The 23,094-nt window shown below is 41.4% G+C and overlaps 1 protein-coding gene across 2 annotated transcripts; it reads right to left on the bottom strand.

Annotated features, from left to right (window-relative positions):
• Positions 1 to 52: 52 nt before the first annotated feature.
• On the bottom strand, positions 53 to 14,188 carry ccndbp1 (cyclin D-type binding-protein 1). Of its 2 annotated transcripts, XM_079680075.1 has the most exons (11): positions 14,040 to 14,188; positions 13,333 to 13,392; positions 11,078 to 11,157; positions 10,550 to 10,631; positions 10,010 to 10,106; positions 8,234 to 8,307; positions 7,841 to 7,917; positions 7,244 to 7,494; positions 2,225 to 2,285; positions 741 to 787; positions 53 to 489 (listed from the first exon to the last, which is right to left on the bottom strand). In XM_079680075.1, the coding sequence occupies exons 1-11, from the start codon at positions 14,125 to 14,127 to the stop codon at positions 381 to 383; spliced, it is 1,026 nt and encodes a 341-aa protein (XP_079536201.1). In that variant the 5' UTR covers positions 14,128 to 14,188; the 3' UTR covers positions 53 to 380. The 2 variants fall into 2 exon arrangements, with proteins under 2 accessions (XP_079536201.1, XP_079536202.1); XM_079680076.1 differs by lacking the exon at positions 2,225 to 2,285.
• Between the last annotated feature and the right edge of the window lie 8,906 nt (positions 14,189 to 23,094).

The raw sequence follows: 23,094 nt of genomic DNA, 5'->3' as shown, positions 1-23,094 counted from the left end.
TTCTATTTAGCAAGTAGATTAACTAAAAATATGACTATTGAAAAACAAATAGTTAATTTAAGGAGACAACTCCTCCCTTTTAATTCTTATTTCTTGTACACACACGTCTTACACACATTAACACATGTTTAGAAATCCATACCTCTTATATTTCCTCACAGACGCAACTGTAGACACACACACACACACACACACACACACACACACACACACACACACACACACACACACACACACACACACACACACACACACACACACACACACACACACACACACACACACACACACACACACACACACACACACACACACACACACACACACACACACACACACACACACACACACACACACACACACACACACACACACACACACTAGCTGTCCTGCTGAAGGAGGTCTTTGGTTTTTTGCAGGTTGTGATCAACAGCTCCATCTAAGAACTGAACCCAGGTCAGCTGAGATTCCCCGCATACATGACTGCACCTGAACAGAAGCGGGTAAAAAAAAATATATATCAACATTATCTACAGACATAACAAAGACAATAATACTGAATGAAAAGATAATACAAATTAAGTTCATTTCTACTAGGCTTGAGATTTTTATCTTTAAAATTCCCATTTTATATCATCCATATTACACATGAAATAAAGTTTGAGCAAAAGAATACTACATATTTACAAATATGAACTTCAAATATCAGAAGTATTATAATCACTAAACATTAATGTTACCTGATGATCTCAAGAACTTTCTTTAACAGTGCTCCCAATTTAGAAACCTGCAGAGAGAAAAGAAAAGTCCTTTATATGTTAATATGAATATTGAAAGACACGTTTCATAATATTCCTTAATGCTGTATATAAAGGGTAAAGACCACCTTTAACTGCTCTAAACATGCTCTTTTGAAATGTGCATATTTTACCAGGGTTTGTCTTAACCCTGTCAACAGAGTTTCGAGTTATGTATGAAACTTTAAAAAGGTGCGGCTCAGCAACTCAAGCACACGCGTTGAGCACCAGGAAAAGCGCTTTATAAAATGTAATGTATTATTATTATTACTAAATAACTCTTTGTCTGTAACCAGGGTTAATACACTTTTTCCCCAATGATTTTCAATGACTTTTCCATAACCAAACAATTACTCTTTCTCAGCGGTAACACTGAAAATGGTTTATTTTAACATGGAACAGGAAAATAAGGTCTGCATATGAAACATGTTTTGCCTATCTAAAACAAATCAAATCAAATCGTAGGCTTACTAGCTTCTACAGGCTAAAGCAACTCAAATCTCTCACCAGCAAAACCAGCAAAACACCGCGTCAGTTAAATGCCATTTTACGTTTCATTACTATACGATGCAGTATTTATTATCGTTATAGTATTACTATTTCGGCGATTAGCTAAAATATAAATGATATTTGATGCAGTTACATTTCCATGACTTTTCCAAAACTTTGGGAAAGATATTGTATTCCATAACTTTTCCAGGGCCTGGAATTAGCATTTAAAATTTCCATGACTTTTCCAGGTTTTTAATCACTGTAAGAACCCTGTGTAACACACATCTGGTTTTCATTTTTCACAATTGCAGGAACACAGTCAAGCCACACCATGCCTGAGAAGAGCACAACATTTACATGGTTGTAATACAATATGGCAACACTTTTCCAGATTACTGGCATCATTTTTAGGTGATTTGAAATTAAACTAGATTCATTAAGCGCTCATCATAGCAACAAAATATATATTTTTAACCCTCAAAAGCCTGAAACTTTGTCTCATTAGTAACGCAAAGAACCACCTCGTAGATAAATGCTTTCAGAAAACATAAAGTTGCAATTTACATCAGTGCACATATTGCATACTGTATATCAAAATATTACAGGCGTCATGAGGGAGTGTGTGTGTGCGTGTGTGAGAGTCTTGCATTGTCTTGTTCCATTGTCAAAAAATATCGCATTTTGATGATAAGAGAGAGATTACTGATTATTGACATGGCTGATCCCTCATTAAGAACCCTTTGGTATATTGTAAGCCGAGGTCCATTTTTTATTAATAAAAAAAGCATACTCGTAACACAAAACATGAGACTTTGTCTCATGAGTAACTAGGATTAACACGTGGTGGTTTAATGCTTCAGACAATATACTATATACCATCAGAGATTGGCGTGACATTTTTATAATTACAAATGTTACAGGTGTGTGTGTCTTACATTGTCCTCTACTCCGCTATAGTCCATGGGTGGATAGAGACAGAGAGCTAGATCATCGACACTGAGGAGGAGACAGGAAGAGGCAGAGATTTTTTTTGACTGTTTCATTATTGGACAAAAATGTTGATTGAAAAAAAGAAAAGAAAAAAAGCAAATTGATCAAAAGCTGGCCAAAAGTTAAATGAAGATTGGTGTTGGGAAAATACAAAATGTACTCTTCTAATATCAGAGTAGCACATGATAACAAAGGCCCTACGTAGTAGCTGTGTACGTAACAGGATGTATGATTACCTAGAAGAGCGTCAGGACTGTTTTAGGCATATAAAAAACGTTGTTGTTACAATAGTGACAACGATTCACATGATGATTCAGACTCTATGGAGATAGACATATGACTGTCATGTTTATTGCTTACGTGGGCCTTAGCTAATGAACTTCGAACCGGTATTCTGCATCTTGAGACTGTAACACCCTCTCTTGTATATAAGCATGTCAAGGACTCTGTTCTGAGAACTAGTTGTCCCACGCAGCCCTGTGTGTGATGACTACTTCCATTCTTGCAAAGATAATAAATAGATGTATCCTGATATTGAAGACCAAGCTAACAGTTGGTTTTATTATGAACAGAGCAAATCAAACAGACCAACCAAAGGCTTTTATGTAGCAGATTTGTGCTTTTATCCATTTGTCACTATGATAAACATACATTGAAAATGTGCAATAAAGAATTCATAAAATACAAATAACTATACAAACTAGGGCTATCAATCGATTAAAAATATTTAATCGCATGATATCCATTGTTAATCGCAAATTAATTGAATTTCTGCATTGTCTGTTCTAAATGTACCTTAGAGGAATATTTTTATTAGGTTTTTAATACTCTTATCAACATATGAGTTGACAAATATGCTTTATGCAATGTTCATCATTGGAACAATGACAAATATTCTCCTGAATATTCTCCACACAACAACCTGGAACCTCTCTCTCTCTCTCTTACACTCTCTCCCAACCCTGTGTACTTCTCTGCACTGAGCCAGTTGCTCAAACAGACAAGCCTGTTTACAGTTGTCGGCGAAATGCCGCTCCTCTGTCTTCATAACAGTCACAGCAGGAGACTGAAGTTCCCACTGTGGAGCAAAAATAATGCGCTGTGATGTGCAGTCGGCACGTTGGATGCGACCCGAATTATCTAACGCAGCCCCTCGTCCTCCACATTGTTAAGCTGTAGCCATACTTTTAACTATCGCTGTTGTTGTCCAGGCGTCTCCCCGGCAAACTTTCAAGCGTGGTCTGCCACAAGCGAGCAGCAGGAGCGGGGCTGTCGGCATCAGCTGTGTGCTTGGCTTGCTATTTAAAACACCTTTTTTTGTATCAATCTCTCGCTAGAATCTCCCACAATCCAACTAAGAACAACAAGTTTCAGAGCCTTTGGGCTCTGAAACTACAGGACGGGCTGAGGACAAATACACGCGTTAATACTAGGGCTGTAACGATACACTAATCTCACGATACGATACACGATATTGAGCTCACGATACGATATATATATCACGATATTCAGCCAACGATACGATTCGATACGATATAATTCGATACACTTACATCATTTTCTGAAAGATTTTAAAGGGACAGTGTGATTTTGGTGACATCTTGTGAGTGTTCCATTGACTTGGATTGAATGAATTCAACTGAAAACTGAAAGCATCAATTATACAATATATGGCTCTGACTAGACAGAGAGTCTACAGCTTGCAAATGTTGGACAAAATGACTCAAAAGATGTGGTGAGAACATTTGTTTCATTTATTGAAACAGTGCCAACTGTAGTTTACAAGCCTTTGAAACGTAAGTACATAAAGTGCAGTATCACAATGGACAATGGAGAATTAAAAGGTGCAGCAGGTGGCCTGTTCTGAACAGATTCTTTTACAGCATTTTTAGCTTAACACAGAATATGAGGTAGCCAATAATTCAAGTCACGAAGAACAACATTTAATGTAAAATGTACCTGCCAATAATTCAAGTCCAAAGGAGTAACATTTAAGCCAAAAACACTAAACAGAAAGGCTCCTCTCTACATAACTGCATCTACATTCTCTTCAGATTTTTGTTCAGGAATATAATCTGATCAACGTGGTCTGGGAGAAGTGCACTTCTCTGAGCAGTGACGATGGCCCATTCCCAAACCGCCCCCTACACCCTACCCCTCCGTTTGCGCGTTCACGCGGAGGGTCCGCCTACGAGTGTGGAGCAGTTTGGAGGGGGAGTGGGCTATCAAGCCCTCAAACAGCGAGTCTGCAGCGGTGCTGACTTGAGACCGGTCTCTACCTGACCAGTAGCGTGGCGTGGGGAAAAAATTAGGGGAAGCCAATAATACGTCCTTTCTTTTGGGGTGGGGTGGTCAATGTAATAACGTAACCAGCTGAGTGATTACAGCGCCCGGTATCATTTTACACACATTTGTATCATACAAATGCAGGACTTACACACGCCTGTTATCTGACCGACAGGTCCGCACGCACTCTCCAGCCGAAACTCTAATAAGCATTCATTCACAAACTAAATCAGGAGACCTTTAACGTTTTACATCCGGTTCGCTCCTTTGTTCCTCGCTGTACACAGCTCCAGTTTGGGCATTGGCCTGTCATCAGATTGTATTTGTTGTTGCTGCTGCTGCTGCAGCGGAAGTTTAGTACAATTATTTTTTGATTAAATACTCCAAATCTCCACCCTCCATAATTGCACTTGCTTCAGTTGCTTGCTACTTTCTAACAGCGGTGAGAGTGGTGCAGTGACGCTATCTATCTTCTATCGATTAGATTTATGATTTGAAAATTATAAAAGTAGGGTAGACATGTGGATATTATCCGACTGAACAAAACGTGCATTTACCTAACAGTTTCGTTTTCCACTGACCTTTTTTCGAGCTATTTTCCAAAATCCTATGGAGAAATCCCATTGCTATTTTGTCGAGGGAAACCGAGCGCAGCTTACTTCCGCTTTTTGGGACGTGTCACTGCACCACTAAATTGATGCGATTTGATTGGATTGTGAGGCAAGGGAAGCCAGCCGCCTCTGGCTTCCCTTGGCATGGCCCTGACCAATCACAGGTTGGCAGGGGCATGACGTGAGCCTCATCTGATTGGTCAATCCCTCCATTTTTTTTCACCAAGGGAAGCAAATTTCGGCTGGCCTCCTCTCGCAACAGAGTGCAATCTACTGTTTCACCGTAACATCTAGAGGGTCGCTGTTTCACTCTTTGTAAAATACTCAATGAGAATGGGGGAGAGACGGGCCGGCAGCAACACACAACAAAGAATTTCCGAAACTAAACGAAGTGTTTTCATTTATTTATTAAAATTATAACTACAATCCGAAAAAACAGGGGAAGCCTGGCTTCCCTTGGCCTCCAGGAGAAAACGCCACTGTACCTGACCGGAGTCGCGCTGTGTGTGTCCGCTGCTGTCAAGCTGTTAACAAGTAGTTCCAGCAAACATCCACTGACAAACTGCGATGTTAACAACCTCATGATAACCTCATATGTTTTAACTTAGGATCATACCTATGTTTAGTCTAGAAAAAGGTAAATGTGTGCATTTTATTATAAAGTTGTGTATATTTACAGACCGTTGCAAAAACTAAGAAGCTTATAAACATCAGGTTTAAAACTAAAAGAGCTTTGAAACACAATGAAAGATGTTAGGAGTTTTATTTGAGTTATTAATTTAAACTTTTTGTCTAAGAGATGCTGATTTGAAACCGTTGTTACATACAGTTACGGCATTTTCTGTTTCTGCCGGAGATAGGGGAGGCCGTCCCAAAGCTTGCTGCTGTATTTACTCCCTCCATCTGACAGGAGCGAGCCTCGTTGAGCTGCGAGTGTGGCTACAGACGGAGTTCATTCCGTCGAGGGAGTGGTTTGGGATTGGGCCGATATCTCCGGCGGTAGAGAAGACCCTCTCCAGTGTGGTTTATGTTTGCCGCCATTCTCCTGAACCGCTTCGCACTCACTGCGAGAAGAAGACACCGGCGTCTGTGTATCTAGAAATGCTCTACAGCGACACTAGCGGCTCGGCTGGCTGACGTAACCGCTCTTCATGCAAAGCGAACGGGGGGGAATGGGCAGAGAGCAGAGTGCCAGGCGGAACACGGGGGATTTGAATGGGAGTTAATGTATCGATACCCGCTGCTGAAATATCGATACTTTCTCCGAAAACAAAATATCGATATATATCGCAGGATCGATTAAATTGCACAGCCCTAGTTAATACATGCGTTAATCGCACGTTCAAATAATTAGTGGCGTTAAAAAATGTTTGCATTAAAGCGTTAACTTGACAACCCTAATAGAAACATAAAAATGTAAGTTGATATAGCAATGAAATATGAAATTTCAAGTAAAAATGTGCGATAAAATAATGTCATTTAATTGAATAACGATCGGTCCTGACAAAACAGAAAACTACACTGTGTTTCCCACCGCACACATTGCATTATGGGAACTCAGACTGAGAAGTTCCGTGTGTGTGTGTTTGTTTGTGTCTGTGAGGTTCTGGGACTCGTTGATTACTCATCACCCAGCTAAGACAGACACACACACACACACACACACACACACACACACACACACACACACACACACACACACACACACACACACACACACACACACACACACACACACACACACACACACACACACACACACACACACACACACACACACACACAGTAAAGCCTGTGTGACTGATAGGGTTTCCTAACACGGCAGCTCAGTTCTGACTCGGTGGTGGTTTTATTTGTTTATTTGTGTGTGTGTGTGTGTGTGTGTGTGGGGGGGGCAGGGGACATGCTGGTTCACTAGTTTATATTATTTTATTTTGTGTGTGTGTGTGTGTGGGGCAGGGGACATGCTGGTTCACTAATTCATTGTGTGTGCGCGCGCGTGCGTGCGTGCGCGCGCGCGCGTGCGCGTGCGTGCGTGTGTGTGTGTGTGTGTGTGTGTGTACCCACCCAGGACTGAGTTCCTTGGTGATATCGGCCAGGTCGTCGAGCTGAGCCACGTTTTGAGGCGTGGAGACATCCCCTTGGGTTTTGACGGCAGACGTCAGTTTCCTCAGGCACGCCGCGGATGCCTTCATGAGGCCCTGACACGGACCAATCACACGGCGGTCCTTCTCCGACCAATAGGTGTCCTGGTTTCCTCGAGGATCCTGGTCATCGTCCAGGACGTCACTGAAGGGGTCCTGAACCTCCGATAACGCCTGAGGGGGGAGGTATTCAGAGTACTGGAGTAGTATACAGTTACAGTGAATCTGAATACTCATGGGAAGCAATTCAAAATGTATTTGATGTCTGTTGTATGGCTTTAAAGTGAAAGAAATACTCAGATCTTTTGACTTACATTCCAAAATGTTACACTTTATGAATAATGGCTACTTTCAGAATATTATATATTCAATTACTTGATTATTACTATTATTATTGATGCATGATGTTACTGTGATTCCTCTCCCACCTGCTCCTGTGTATTATAAAAGTGAAATTGACCTCATGCGCTGTGGGATCCCCGAAAAAATCTGCCTCTAGTGTGTGAGTGTGTGCGTGTACCTGTTCTATTTCCTCTATGGCATCTTTAACAACTCCAATCTGGGCGGACAGAACCACCAACAGAGCTGCCTTATTGTCTGCAGAATATAAAAACATTTCCATCACAAAGCTTGAAATTGAAAAACTAGTTATGATTCCCTGTAAATGATTAAACATAATGACAGTAAAAGCATGTCGACATACATTTGACAATATTCATGTTTTATGTAACTGGTGGAATTGAAATGCTGGTTTTTGCTAGACAGAACATGAAGACTATAATACTTGTATATTAAATTGAGTTTAACTTAAGAAAACTAACTATTAATAAAATGATTTCAAATTGATCAAGTTAAAACTGTCTTTGGGCAAGTAGATGATTTTTTTTTTGTTAATCCTGTTCAGACTACTGACCTCGGGGCAGCTGGGTTAAGCTGTCGCAGGCAGACCAGACGCCTCCGGTTGAAGTTAACTGTTCATGAGACAGACTGAAGGCAGGGAGGAAGAGATTGGGAGGAATTTAAATTAAATTAAAAGCAGAGTAGCTGTAATACTGTAACTGTAATACTCCTGGACCCAGGGTCTTCAACTTCAATCTTTTCTGTTCTTTATTATCTTAAATCAAAGTGCATTTAATGTGTGTGTTAGGATGCCAGCTTATTAACATAAATACATAAGTGTATCATTTAATATTTACAATAGGTGGTTATGTTATACTAATTCAGTTCCATGACTAAAATAAGAAATGTTGTAAGAGGTCTGTTAAGGACTAACATTAGGGGTGCACCGAATGGGAAATTCTTGGCCGAAACCGATACCGAAAATAGGAAACAGTTGGCCGAAAACCGAATGCCGAAAGGCCGAAAATGATTAATAGAAATATCTATATATATAATGTATACATTTTTTACCAATGTTGTTCAGCTACCTGATTATGGAAAAAGACATGATTATGGCAAAACTTAACTTAAATAATAATCACTATTATGGGTCCATAAAACATTTATTCAGCACTTTTGAATGCATACAGTACATTAATTCCAAGTCAAGTGCATTTTCTTTTCTCTGTAGGATAACTACAACAAAGTGCATTCAGAACAAAGCCAAGGTGCTTTAAAACTGCATGAACATCTAGGCCAGTAGGCCTACAACAAAATAGTGTAAATAAAGACTGTAACAGCCAGGCCTTCAACAACAACAAATGCACCTATAAGTGCATGCATACAAATGTGCAAACTGGATAAATCCAGATGAATGCAACTATTTACAAATGAAATTACAATTGAATTTCAAGAATCTGTAAATAAGGCTGTCTGTCCTCATAAACAAAGTAGTAAACATTGTATAAAGATACATAAAGTGAAAACTGGATACAAAATCCACAATCAATTACAAATTAAATTACAATTTCATGAGCAATGTAAACAACATTGTATCATTTAGATACCGAAAGTACAATATATTGAACACTGTGCTGCTGTCATTTCCCCCTAATGATAACCTGAGAATTATAACTCACAATGAAAATTGTTCAGGAAAGTGGGTATAGAGTAGACATGTAGAACTAGATAAGCTTATGATAAGCCAGCCTTGTCTACTTATTAAGGAAAAGTGGGAGGTTCTTTTTAATGAACAGTAGCTTCTCTGCTTTATCAGCCATAAGTCTGTTCCTCTTCTCATCAAGCACATGAGAGGCAGCGCTGAACAGTCTCTCGCTGTCAGTGCTTGTGATTTGATCTTACTCCGCATATTTTTCCGGGTGTTTTGATTTCAAGTGGTGGAGTAATCCCGAAGTGGTGAAAGTCTTTGCAGTTACACCCCCTCGAGAAATGTCAGCTGAACACGTTTTACAAATCGCAATCCGCGCCTCTTTCTCTGATATCTTTAAATATCTCCAAGCGCCAGACATGTTGGCTGTGAGCCAGCCGCGAGCATGGTCGCGCTCCGTGTTTGTCGCCGCGTTTTGATTACGTCATCACAACAACACGTTAGCTTACCAACGTAACCCTGTTCCCTGGCAGAAAGCCGAAAGGGCCTTTTTAACCATTTTCGGCCGATAATTTTCGGCGGCCGAATATTCGGTACATCCCTAGAAAACATGTTTGCAATAATAATAAACTACTGATTAAAATGTTATTATGGAAACACCAGTGTAACTATGATATATGAAATGAATATGTGTGTGTGTACCTCTGCAGTGGGGAGCTCAGTATGACCTCCACCAGCTGTGTGACTCCCTCCAACACATCGACTGTGGCGTCTCTCACCTGTCGTCGCAGACTCACACCTGAGGACACACACACACACACACACACACACACACACACACACACACACACACACACACACACACACACACACACACACACACACACACACACACACACACACACACACACACACACACACACACACACACACACACACACACACACACACACACACACACACACACACACACACACACACACACACACACACACACACACACACACACAAGATGACACAAATAAATTAAGTAAAGTGAGTATCAAAGCAGGTATACAAGAAGCTTCATGTCATCCAGTCTTTCATGTTAACTCTTAAATCAATCCCTATTCAAAGCAGACTGGATGGAACATGATGACCTGAATGTATAGAGCAAATGTTATGAAGTAAACGATCATCAGCATAAACCGAGGGATCGTGCTGTTCTTCTGAACAGATTCCTGATTGTTCTGGTGGGTTTACCTTGGCTCTTGGGCAGCCAGTAATACACAGTGGACAGAGAGAGGACACTCTTCAGGACCCACTCTGACAACTTCTCTCCATCCTGCAGAGACAAAGGACAGGTAGATTTAGAGAGAGAGAAATGGAAAATTAATGTTGGGGGCGGCAGTCGCTCAGTCTGTAGAGACTTGGCTTGAGAACCGAGGGGTCGTTGGTTTAAGATCGGACTAAAAATAGGTAGCTGGAGAGGTGCCAGTTTGCCTTCTGGGTACCGAATTTGAATGTGTGTGTACCTATGTGTGTAATTGTAAAACAATGTGAAAAAAAGAATTGCCTCTCGAGATGAATAAAGGTGATCTGAACCCTTAAGGTACTGCCCATTATATCCATAACTACAACCGTAAAGTGTTTTACTATTTCTTGATCTGTCATAAACATGGTGATGACGTTGGAGCTTCATTCAGTACCTCTAATCCAAGCTTTGACTGTAAAACAAAAAAAGGAAGAAAAAAAGACGTTTGGTACAGCCCCACCCGAAAATGATCTGACCTGTTGTGATGGCAGCAGGGGTTTGGAGAATGCCACGCTGAGTTTAGTGGCTTCCTGCGACACTGCCTTCACCGCCTGGTCTGAGGACAGGAGACACAGTTACATCACAATAAAACTATCCCAACACATGAGTGGGCTGCATCCTCCTGAACATTACATTAATATTGGTAGGTAAATATTTGCCACACAATCCTGAAGTCAAGGCCATAATGAACTCAAAGTCTGTATTAAAGAGCAACTTCCAGGTTAAAGACACCTGTGAATAAATGTGTAGGAAAATGATGAATACACTAGATTTTCAAAAAATATATACAGAAATATACACTACAGTGACATCTGGCGTTGTTTTTGTAAGAAATGTTCACTTCCGCATAAAAAAGCCTCGGCACATGAGCTCCCGCGTGTGACGTAACAAGGGGGAGAGCGGCCGGTGTAACGTATTAATAAACATGGATCCCAATGCTAGTTTCGACACAGAAGACAAAGAAGAAGTTGAACATGAATATTCGAATGCATATGACGGACCACAACCTTATAATTATGAGCCTGCTAGGCGTCCAACAGACCAGGAGCAGCCAAAGATTAAAAGAAATAACGGCCATCGGAGAGAAATTGAGCTGTGGTGTGAGGAGAACCAGTGGAGAACTGGGCAGCTATCTTGGTGAGTGACCAACGTCACATCACAACATTGTGAAGTTAGCTATCATATATCAGGCTATAACTAAAGTAGCATTGATAATATAGTAACGTTACTGGCAGGACTGTTGATACTGATCCATCACAGAAACTAATGCGCAAGTATCAGCCGTATCTCGTGTTACCTAATGCAACTCCACACTACGGTCCACACTGCTGTGTACCGGAGGGGAGAAGCAAGATACGGCTGATACTTGACGATCTGGCGGAGAAAGGTTGTGGAGCCTCCGTTGATATGTCGTTATAAATGGCTTGATGGAAAGCAGGTGTGTAGTCGGGGAGGGTGCACAGCTGATTGCAGCAGGTGAGAGGAGGTTGAGCCGGGAGCCAGGAGTGACAGCCACCACGCACACACAAACAACACAGACAGGGGGAAACAAACAAACAAACACAAAGGAGACGGCTGGAGCAGTACAGCCACCACAGCGTTACCTAATGCAACTGCACACTACGTCTTACGGTGCTGTGTACCAGAGGGGAGAGAGAGATGTAATACGGTTTCCTGATAAAGCTGTGGAGAGTATGTGCTGCAGGGAGATGGATGCACAATGCACCCAGGAACGAACGCTAGCTCCGGTCCTTTTCCCGTTAGGGAAACTGTGGACTCGATGTCCTGACAGGCTGTTATTTGTGCAACCAGCACAAACACAATACTGCACCATGATTACAAATGGTGAAATACAATGTAAAACTACCGAAAAATACCAGCTCACTAAAACACAACCGCTCAACTCAATGCAACTACTAACTATACCCGCGGTCAGAGAGCCGAGATGTTTACCCTTTGTGATGTAATATGACGCGTTTGACGTATGACCTTAAAAAAAGCCGTTTTTAAGAGCAGAGCTCAAAATTGCTCCTTTTCCTCCTTTTCCTGCCCTTATGTCTCGTAAAACATATAAAATCCTACATTCACTTTTTTAATTGTAATTTTCAAGCAAGTTTAAGCATAAATGTAGAAAAAAAAAATCCTGCAAGATGCTCTTTAAGAGTAATAATATGTGTTTGATGGAATGGTAATCTTTCATTTAAATGGCAAATTTCTATTTTGGTATTAATTTAAGTGACGAGCTGGGTAATGACAACCAATGAAACAGAACAGTTTTTTTACCTTGATCTAAGAGTGCAAACTATAGTGTATACAGTCCAAAATATACTTAATTTTCAGAGTTTTTTTTAAGTCGAGATATGTTGTTAATTATATACAATTTTATCTAAGACCTGTGGCTGCTTATTATTTTTGGATTGTGTGTCGTCGTCCCTGCTCTATAGTGGCTTTATGGAAAGCTACAGTACTATACCTCTGTGTTGGCAACGTCCCCCTATCTAAATAAATAAATACAAAAAATAATCACCAATGAGCCTGTCATCTAATATTAAACTCATGAAAACATTATTAGAAAACATTTTTTAAATATATGATACGTAACGGGTGATATCAGAAAAAGACATCAAGGATAACAAAATGGGAAATGTTGCTATAGAGAGGGTCTTAATGGCAGCTGAACAGGGAGCCATCATATTATGGATGACGGTCATAATAATAAACCAAACCCAACTCAGAGTGTCCCAGAAGTTGGAGAGGTCAAACGCTCCATCGGACTCATTGGATTCTCCATCTGAGGAAGAAAATAGTAATAGTTTGGTACAAATCTTCCCTTTTCAAGATAAATTGGCAAATTTAAGAAGAGAAAAAAAAAACTTTTACATTTTAAGACTGATTTTGTTATTTACTTTTGAAGTCTTCAATGAATGACAAATAAAAAAATTAACTCTTAAAAGTCTTACCCTTCTATGCATAAATCTTAATTTGTAAAGTACAGTTTTTAGACAAATGTAGTGAACACAATATTTCCCTCTGAAATGTAACCGAGTTGTAGTAGAAATTGGCATGAAAAAGAAAGACTTAAGTAAAGCACACATATCTTAAATTGGCACTTACTCCCCCAACTTAATTAACTGACAAGTTGAATATTTATGTCAAGCTGCTACAAAGACTTAAGAACATTTGACAACTTGATAACAGTTAAGCATACAGCAAGAAGGCATACAACTGAATTTATAAAATGTTTAAAACATTTATCCATGCGGAGAAACCGAGCCCAGCATACATTATAATGTTTGCATGTAATGAAAAAAATAAGCGTTTATGTGCCTATATTTAGAGCTCGGTTAGCACGTTTAGCTTGAGCATGCTAGCTATATTAGCTCCATCTAAAGGCCGTTATCTATGTGCGCTGCGTCATTTCTAAAGCGTCATATTTACCTCTGACTCGGTCTCTCATACACTTGATGGTGTTCAGTAGATTTCGTAAAGGCACAGACACATTTCCAACTGAATTATCAGCACTCATGTCATCAAAGTTTTTTTAACAGCGTGATACATGCGTGTTGTGGAACTACAGAAGAGCAGTATTTTTGATCCAGGGACGATTCTAGATGAAGCACCGACACTGCAGTCTGAGAAAAACACGCTTTTGCGACACCTAGTGGTGAAACAGGAGTACTGCAAGAATAAGCATTACTACAATACTACATTAATACATGTTTTTTCATTATTCAAACTACCTAAAATATTGTGTTTTAAGAAACCGTTTTAAATATGAGCAATATTAGAGTATATTTTCCAAAGTAAGAAAAGTTGAACAACTTTATTTTGGAAAAAGCTACTAGTAATTTGGCACAGTATTACATTTTTAAATAATTCCACTGTACAAGTCTCTATAGGCTAAATGCTTATTTCCTGTCTTGGTAACCGTAATTTATCAATGATGCATTGTCAGATAATAAACATAAACTAGAGAATGCAATTCCTGAATAAATTGCTAGTGGGAATGCTTATATGTTGAAAACCTGACGCTGAATTGCTATGCTGAAATGTAATGTGTAAGAAGAAAGTGAAGAATTTAGATTTAAATGAGACATGAACACTGGGGGCTTGAATGTATGATAAGAGAAGAAAAGAAAGTAAAAAGGCTTGGAAAAGCAGCAGAATATTTGAACTGCAAACTTTTGAACTAACTTGATAGTGAATTATCTGTCGCCATGGCAACGGCCAGTGGCGGCCGGCCGCACTAGGGGCGCCGCCCCCTCTCTTCCCACATGTTTGATCGTCATTACAAATTACAAATAAATAAACAAATATATTTCAAAAATATATTAATTTTTTTATTTTTAATGAGCAAGGTAAATATTATATACTGTAGTTGGTATCAATAAAATGTATAATCTACAATAAAATCTTGTTTTCGTCAGATCTGATGCTCACAGGGCGGCAATTTCAGCGCCCGATGCAGTCTGTGAGTTGTTTAGACTCGTATCCAAGGTGACGCTACAGTATAGTTGATGAAGATGGCTGCGTCTGCAGGTGGAAACTCCGGGTACTAGTGGATCGCCGGAGCTGTATTAAAGTCTGAGTGGAAACAGTCCTGAGTAAATCAGATTTTGTCAGAAATCGGGAGAAATACGGGAGAAATATGACCCCGGGAGGAAACCGGGAGAGGGCAATGAAATCGGGAGTCTCCCGCGAAAATCGTGAGGGTTGGCAAGTATGAGACACACACACACACACACACACACACACACACATACACACACACACACACACACACACACACACACACACACACACACACATAAGGTTCGTATTCAGTCTCCTGATTTTAAATGGGAATTAAATAATTTGAGCGTTTCCAAAGCACCAGTGTTCTGCAGTTTGTGTGGGCCTAATTTATGCTGTAGAAACTATGTCCAGGACAAGGTGTTTGGAAGTTTTGTAAGTGTCATTGCTAACCACACTGAAGATTATGGATTATCTCATATTTTTAAGCCTCAATTTGTCCTCCCCCCACCCCCTAACATCACCATCATTTATAGGGGTAATTTCTCAAAATGTTCTTCCAGGGGAGCGTCCCCCCAGACCCCCCTCATATGGTTTGGTCACCATTTCCATAGCCCCACCAAAAATATTTTCCACCAGCCGCCACTGGCAACGGCATTTGATGAAACCCCATAATACGCTTAGATGTGTTGATGGCTGCATCGTTACCAAACCTGTGAAGTTTTGGGCCATTTCGAGCATTTTCACTGAAGTTATGAGAAAACCGTGTTTCATGGTGAGCATTGTGTTGCCATGGCAACGGTATTTGAAGAAATCTCAAAATAGTCCCATAGATATCTTCACGGCTGGAGTTATACATTAGATTAGGAGGTTAAATTACTGTCTCTCTTCTCTTGATCGCCCTCTCTCTTCTCTTGATCACCCTCTCAATCTTCTATCGCCCTCTCTCTCTTCTCTTGATCGCGCTCTCTCTCTTCTCTTGATCGCCCTCTCTCTTCTCTCTCTCTTCTCTTGATCGCCCTCTCTCTCTTCTCTTGATCACCCTCTCACTCTTCTATCACCCTCTCTCTTCTCTTGATCACCCTCTCTCTCTTCTCTTGATTGCCCTCTCTCTCTCCACTTGATCGCCCTCTCTCTCTTCTCTTGATCGCCCTCTCTCTCTCCTCTTGATCGCCCTCTGTCTCTTCTCTTGATCTTCCATGGAAACGGCATATGATGACACCCCATAATTGACGTAGAACTGTTGAGGGCAGGACCATTAACCATTATCTGAAGTCTGCTGCTCTGAGCATGTCAGTTGGAGTGATGACATCATCGTGTTCCATGACACAGGAGTTTATATTTTAGCTAACGAGGTGTGCAGAGATCACAGGTTTCCATTGTTCTAAACAGTGGCGAGCCGTGACTTTTATACCTAGGCCCTCTGACCCCCACCCCTTCCCTCGAGTTATTACGTCACAGCGTATACTTCAGCGGAATATCAAAACAATGGCCCGGGGTGCAAAACGCATCAATGAAAGCGACCATCTACCACACAAAACAACACCTGTAAACAGGGCCGTTTCTTCCTATAGGCGGACTATGCAGGGGCATAGGGCCCCCGTGGCCACTAGGGGGCCCCCAAGCTGAAAGTCTTTTTTTTTTCTTTTTTTTTTTATTCATCCGAAAAACAAAAAAAGTTTAATTCATACACACAAAGATGAACACAATTAGTAGAAGCGGGAGGGCTGAAGCATAGCTTGTGGAAAGTAGCCTTCCCGTGCATCATCCTAATACAGCGGCATTATTGCGTCAAAAACGTATAGAAATGAAGGAGTACAAAGAAATAAAGAAAAGATCAGAAAAAATTAAATAAAAGTTAGGGCCGGAAAACAATAAATGCATATATATATACGAAAACTAGATATTGGGTCATTTTCTGCACATGTCAATAGCAGTTTCAACTATCTTTTTGTGGAAATGAAAATACTATAATACATATGTACACATGTACTTGGCAAATGAATAATAACAATAATATATGCATAATAATATATGCATAATTGCATATAAACATTGTGAACACTTATTTTCAAGTGACTTTTTGTTCACGCTGTGGTTTGGAACTGCTTTTGAATGTTATTAAGCATTTTGTTATGGAAAATGTTGTGCATAACCAGTACTGTTTTCAGCTGTACTATGTCAACACATTTTAATAGATTGAGTTTTTTTAAATATGGGAGTTGTGTGTTCATATTTACCAACACCACAGACTATTCGTAATACTTTTTTTCGGGATTGTTTTTTTTTTGTAGATTCGCTGAGTACGTGTTTCCCCATATTTCGGAGCAGTAGTAAAGGCAAGGGAGAAATAGACTGTTATAAAGAGTATTTTTTCTTCAAGAATGTTCATGATATAAAATACCTATTGTTTTTGACAGTTTCGTCTGTCCATAATTTATATGATGCTTCAAATTGAGTTTTTCGTCAACAAGCAGTCCTAAAAATGTACATGCACCAACTTTTTCTATCTCTGTATTGCAAATCCGTATAATGCAGTCATTTCTACTCTCAGACTTTGTATTGAATAACATGTAATTTGTTTTGGCCACATTAAGGGACAATTTATTCACTGCAAACCAGTTACATAGTATTTCTAATTCTGCATTCACAATTTTAACGAGATCGCCAAGATTATGATGGGAGCAGAGAATTCAAAGTTCAGGTTCAGCCTCAATATATTTGGGGAGAATTAAAATGAGCCGTCTTTATTTGTAGACAGCCAAGCCCCCTCCTGTGTTCGGTGAAGCATTATATGCTTAAAAATCCAATGTAGGATATTATCACGACTAAACTGCAATGATAGCAAAGCTGTGGCTTGTGTTTTTGGGGTAATAAAGTCCAAATCATCGTTGGGCTGTCAGCCAATGAGTGACGTATGAGGAAGATGAAAAATGTAAATTAAACATTGTTGAGAAAATGCTGCATCTCATGCATTTATTGACATAGAGGAGCCTTATTGTTTACCTTTTTAATATAATTTTTTGTAATTTTCAATTGCTTGGTTTTCGTGAAATTAGCCTGTTTTCCCATTAAAGTGTAACAGATCCCCACGGATCATCTTAAAGGCTTCGGAATCCCCCCATTGTAGTTAAAAAACTTTAAAAACTAGGGCCCCCAAACAGCATCTTGCATAGGGCCCCCAAAAAGCAAGAAACGGCCCTGCCTGTAAATAACCCTATTTGTGTTCTTTGAAATTGAAAAGGATATTGCATTGTGTTTGTTACTTTCGTTGCAGTTGTGTGTCTTAAGTGTAATTTGGCATGCTTTTATTTTGAAGGCGAGTTAACGCCATTGACAGGAAGTTGTTGTTGCTATGGAAACAAGAAAAGTTTCACAGCGGGCGGAACTTGTCATAAAGTCCACGATAATAACACCCACCCATTTAGAGGGAAGATATGATTGGTCAATTGTACTGTCATTTGACATTACTCTCTCGTTCAGTTACTATAGCTGGGCCCTCTGTGAATTCATAGCTGGACCGCCTGGACCTCCAACAGCTCCTCTCTTCACAGTAACGGCCCGTCTACACTACAGGCATCGAAAAATGCTTTCAACGCTTCGCCCATTCACTTGAATGGGGTGACGTAGAAGATTTTTAATCTTCGCCGAACTGCATTGTGGGGAGCATGGCATGGCTTTGCAAGCATCACGAGCATCTATCGGCATCAAAAGTTGAACAATGTTCAACTTTTGAGGCTTGATGCTTGCAATCAAATCCCGTTTATGCAATTCCCGCCAGTACAAGCGCTAGCCAATCAAACCGCGTGTATGCTGATACCGCAGGTCTTGACTATTTTCCATATGTCATAAAATGGAGGATAAATTAATCATTGCCGTGGCAAGTGTCCCAGTCCTGTATGAATGTACTCTGTTCACCTACCGGGACCTAAACCGGAGGAACCAGGCATGGCGGGAGGTGGCAGAGACAGTTGGTGAAACTGGTAGGTTTTCAACTGTTTGGGGAGTTTATATCCAGTTTACTTCGTTTTAACATTGAATGGACAGCTAGTAATGTAGCATAACATATAATATATATTAATAAAAAAATAATATATATAATATAATAAGTATAAGCATAATATATAACATAACATATAATACATGCACAGCTATCAAGCATAGACAGTAGATTTAGCCAGCATGGAATGTAGCATAGAAATAGCAGTCATTGATGGAGGAATAATTTAGTAAATTCAAGAAATTAATTCTATTATTTCATTTCATTTTATGTGTGCAAAAAGAGATGGAAGACTCTGAAGGACAGGTTCCGCAAGGAGAAGAATATGGAGAAGGAGGCAAAAAGAAGCGGGGCAGGGTCTGCAGGGGGGTACAAGCCCTGGCGTTTCATGGCAGTGATGGGGTTTTTAACCCCATTCATCATAGACCGTGAGACGTCCAGCAATGTCCCCCGGCAGACCCTGCCTCCATCCACCCTGGTGGCAGAGGAAGAGAGCCAGGTAGAGAGTGAGCCAGCCAGCCAGTCAGCCAGCCAACCCGCCAGTCAGCCAGCAGAAGCCAGCCAGGAGGAGAATGCTGAGGTCCGGGGCAAAAAACGGGGGAAGGAAGAGGGAGATGTCCTCGTTCGAACGAAGTCTGCTGTCAGCAATTGCCCAGCCAACCCCACCAGTGGTGGAGGAGGAGGATGAGGACTTGCAGTTTTTTAAGAGCCTCTTGCCCACCATGAGGCTGATGACAAGGGGACAGAGGGCAAGAGTCTGCCTCGGGATACACCAGTTAATTTTTTGACGTGGACCAGGACAATTTATAATTTAATAATTTTTTCAAACATACTGATCCACATTACATTTTTTTACACTCATCACACACACTTCACTCACAACATTACCAAATAAAACATGATTTAAAGTATGTTATTGCTATACTGTGTCTTCACTTGTTCATGTGGTTTGTCAGTTGCAACATACCAGAAGCTTCATGTATGTCGGTATATATACTGTAATGTGCTTTCTTCTGTAATTGTTCATGTGAAAACCTATTGAAATTATGAGTGGTTTATCAGTAAAAACAGGGCTGAAAGAAAAAGGTTGTTTGTCATATCATAATATAATAATATCAATTCAAAAAACATGTTTATTAGGAATGTTTGATTTTAAAATGGCTCATTTGGAATATTTGCTCTTTAAAGAAAATGGGTAGCTCTTAAAAGAGCTTTTGGTTTGGAGGAGCCATGGTGACCCTACACCACTTTATGCTGCCATGACACTACACCCTCCTCATTCAAATAGGAGCCGAAGGTCTCCCGCAGTTGGATGGATCGGCGTGTGGCGTTGTTTGAGCCCATCCTAGGTGCATCGCGCAGGGTTGGAGCTTCATCACTCGACTCTGCAACGACAGGGACGACAGGTGTGCGTGATGGCCTTCCTATTGTCTTCCTGCGGAGGAAGTTGTGCAAGACACAGGTGGCCTTCACACACAACTCTGTTAACTCCGGGCTGGTGGTGATGACACGCCGGAACATTCTCCACTGTGATGCGAGGACGCCAAACGCACATTCAACCACCAACCTGGCCCGGCTGAGGCGGTAATTGAACAGCCTCCTTTCACGCATGAGCTGACGTCCAGGGAATGGACACAGCAGGTTTTCCAGCAGCGGAAGAGCCTCATCCCCAACAAACACATGGGGAAGAAGGCCCAGCCGCTCTGCTCCTGGGATGACGGTGTCAGGTGGTAGCTGCACACTGCCATCTCGGAGGCCCTCTCCAAAAGCGGAATTCCGCAGGCTCCCACCGTCGCTGCTCCTTCCAAAACCTCCGACATCCACTACCCTGAAGAGTTACTGGGCATCCACTACAGCCAGTAGTACCAAGGAGTGGGTGGACTTGTAGTTGAAGTACAGGGACCCAGAATTTGCCGGAGCCTGGATCACCACGTGCTTCCCATCAATGGCACCAACGCAATTCGGAACCCAGCAGCGATGGCTCTCCAGTCCTCCGTCTGTGATACCGGCATGGTCTCCTCGACCAGCGTAGTCCAGATGGCACCCGCAACCTCCTTCACGATGACAGCCACTGTTGCATGCTCGACCCGATAGCTGAAGGCTATGGTCCTGTACGAGTCACCGATTGCCAGGTACCTGAGAAAAAAGTAATATACAGGATTTTTTTTTAAAATGTCATACGCCACGCAGACACAGATCCCCCCCCACACACCCCAGACACACACACACACACACACACACACACACACACACAAACACACACACACACACACACACACACACACACACACACACACACACACACACCACAGACACACACACACACCACAGACACACACACAGACCACAGACTAGGGGTTTCACCAACTAATCGACTAGTCGAATACCTTTACCACAAGTCGGCGCTGTAGGCCCTAGTCAAATAGTCGTGAAAAAAATGGAGGTAAACGAGGTGCTGCAAAATGCTCCAAAACACGTCCGACATTCTTATGTATGGCAGAACTTCAACGAAGATGTAACCAACTCCACAGTGAAGTGTCAGTTGTGTACAGCTGTACTGAAGTACAATACAAATGCATCTGCTATGCGCAACCATCTGAAGATGAAACACCCGCTGCCGACAGCTAGCACTAGCAGTAATGCTAGTACCAGTGAGCAACGGACCGGCGTCAGCACTGAACAGAGGCAGACGAGCAGCAAGAAAACACGGGTCAACAGTGATGCGGATGATGAGCTACGGGATTACTGCCAGCGGACACCGCATATCCCCACAATGGATAATCCACTGGAGTGGTGGGCAGAAAAACGTGCACCGCTTCCCCCGCTTTCGAGGAGCTACTTGGCTATTCCAGCCACAAGCACCCCGAGTGAGAGGGTTTTTTCCCTGGCTATTCCAGCCACAAGCACCCCGAGTGAGAGGGTTTTTTCCCTGGCAGGCAACACTGTCACCCGAAAGCGGTCCAGCCTCCTTCCCTCACATGTCGATGCGTTGGTGTTCAAACCAAACCAAAAATATGGAAAGGTGGACGTTATCGTGGAGGACAGCGAAGTGTTGCGCAATGCGCTGTTGCGCACTGGATTTACGTGGCATTTATGTAAACAAGAGTTTTTTGCTGTCGATTTTGGTGAGTCCAGTTACTGTTTGTTATTTACTCAGCCATGTAACACAAATTAAAATGCAGTGTTTAATGTTACTGTATGAGTTCCAATAGAAAATACAGTTGTACACCTCTCTTTGTGTGTCTTTATTATGACGTAACGACTAGTCGACTGCTATTTTGAAAAACGTGTCGACTAGTAAATATTGGTAGTTGTGAAACCCCTACCTACCACACACACACACACACACACACACACACACACACACACACACACACACACACACACACACACACACACACACTCACACACATACCACAGACCACAGACACACACGACACACAGACCACAGACACACACACAGACCACAGACACACACACATATACCCCAGACACACACACACAGAGACCACACACACACACACACACACACACACACACACAAACACACACACACACACAAACACACACACACACACACACACACACAGGGGAGCAATACTGTGTTTACCTAGCTATCTTAATTAACGTCATTCATCTGAACTAAATCACAGACTTCATTCATCATTCATCCATTGCATGCATTCTCTCTCTTTATATACAGAGTCATATTAAAGAAGTAGAAATACACAAAACGTACCGTAGGCAGATGGCGAGTCGCTCGGCGGGTCCGATTGACAAACGCATACGGGTGTCTGCCTTTGCAATCAGTGGACCCACTTTTCCGAGCAACTCGTCGAACACGTCTTTGCTCATCCTGAAGTACTGCTGAAACAGTACACCATCCAGGCGGAGCTCTTACAAGAACGTGGTATTCCCCCCGTTGCAGACGTTTTCTGAGTATCGGATGTACCCAACAGCGACGCCCAATACGTGGCCTAC

Source organism: Notothenia rossii (assembly GCF_949606895.1).
Source record: "Notothenia rossii genome assembly, chromosome: 5".
Classification (NCBI taxonomy): Eukaryota; Metazoa; Chordata; class Actinopteri; order Perciformes; family Nototheniidae; genus Notothenia; species Notothenia rossii.
This window is presented reverse-complemented; position numbering and strand designations above follow the sequence as displayed.

Bases quoted from the DNA above. Each gene is read 5' to 3' on its own strand.
- ccndbp1 (XM_079680075.1), bottom strand. From the start codon at position 14,127: ATGAGTGCTGATAATTCAGTTGGAAATGTGTCTGTGCCTTTACGAAAT. The intron at 7,918-8,233 runs GTCAGTAGTCTG...TATATTCTGCAG, and splicing joins CTTAACCCAGCTGCCCCGAG to ACAATAAGGCAGCTCTGTTG. The intron at 2,286-7,243 runs GTGGGTACACAC...TCTCCTCCTCAG, and splicing joins ACCAAGGAACTCAGTCCTGG to TGTCGATGATCTAGCTCTCT.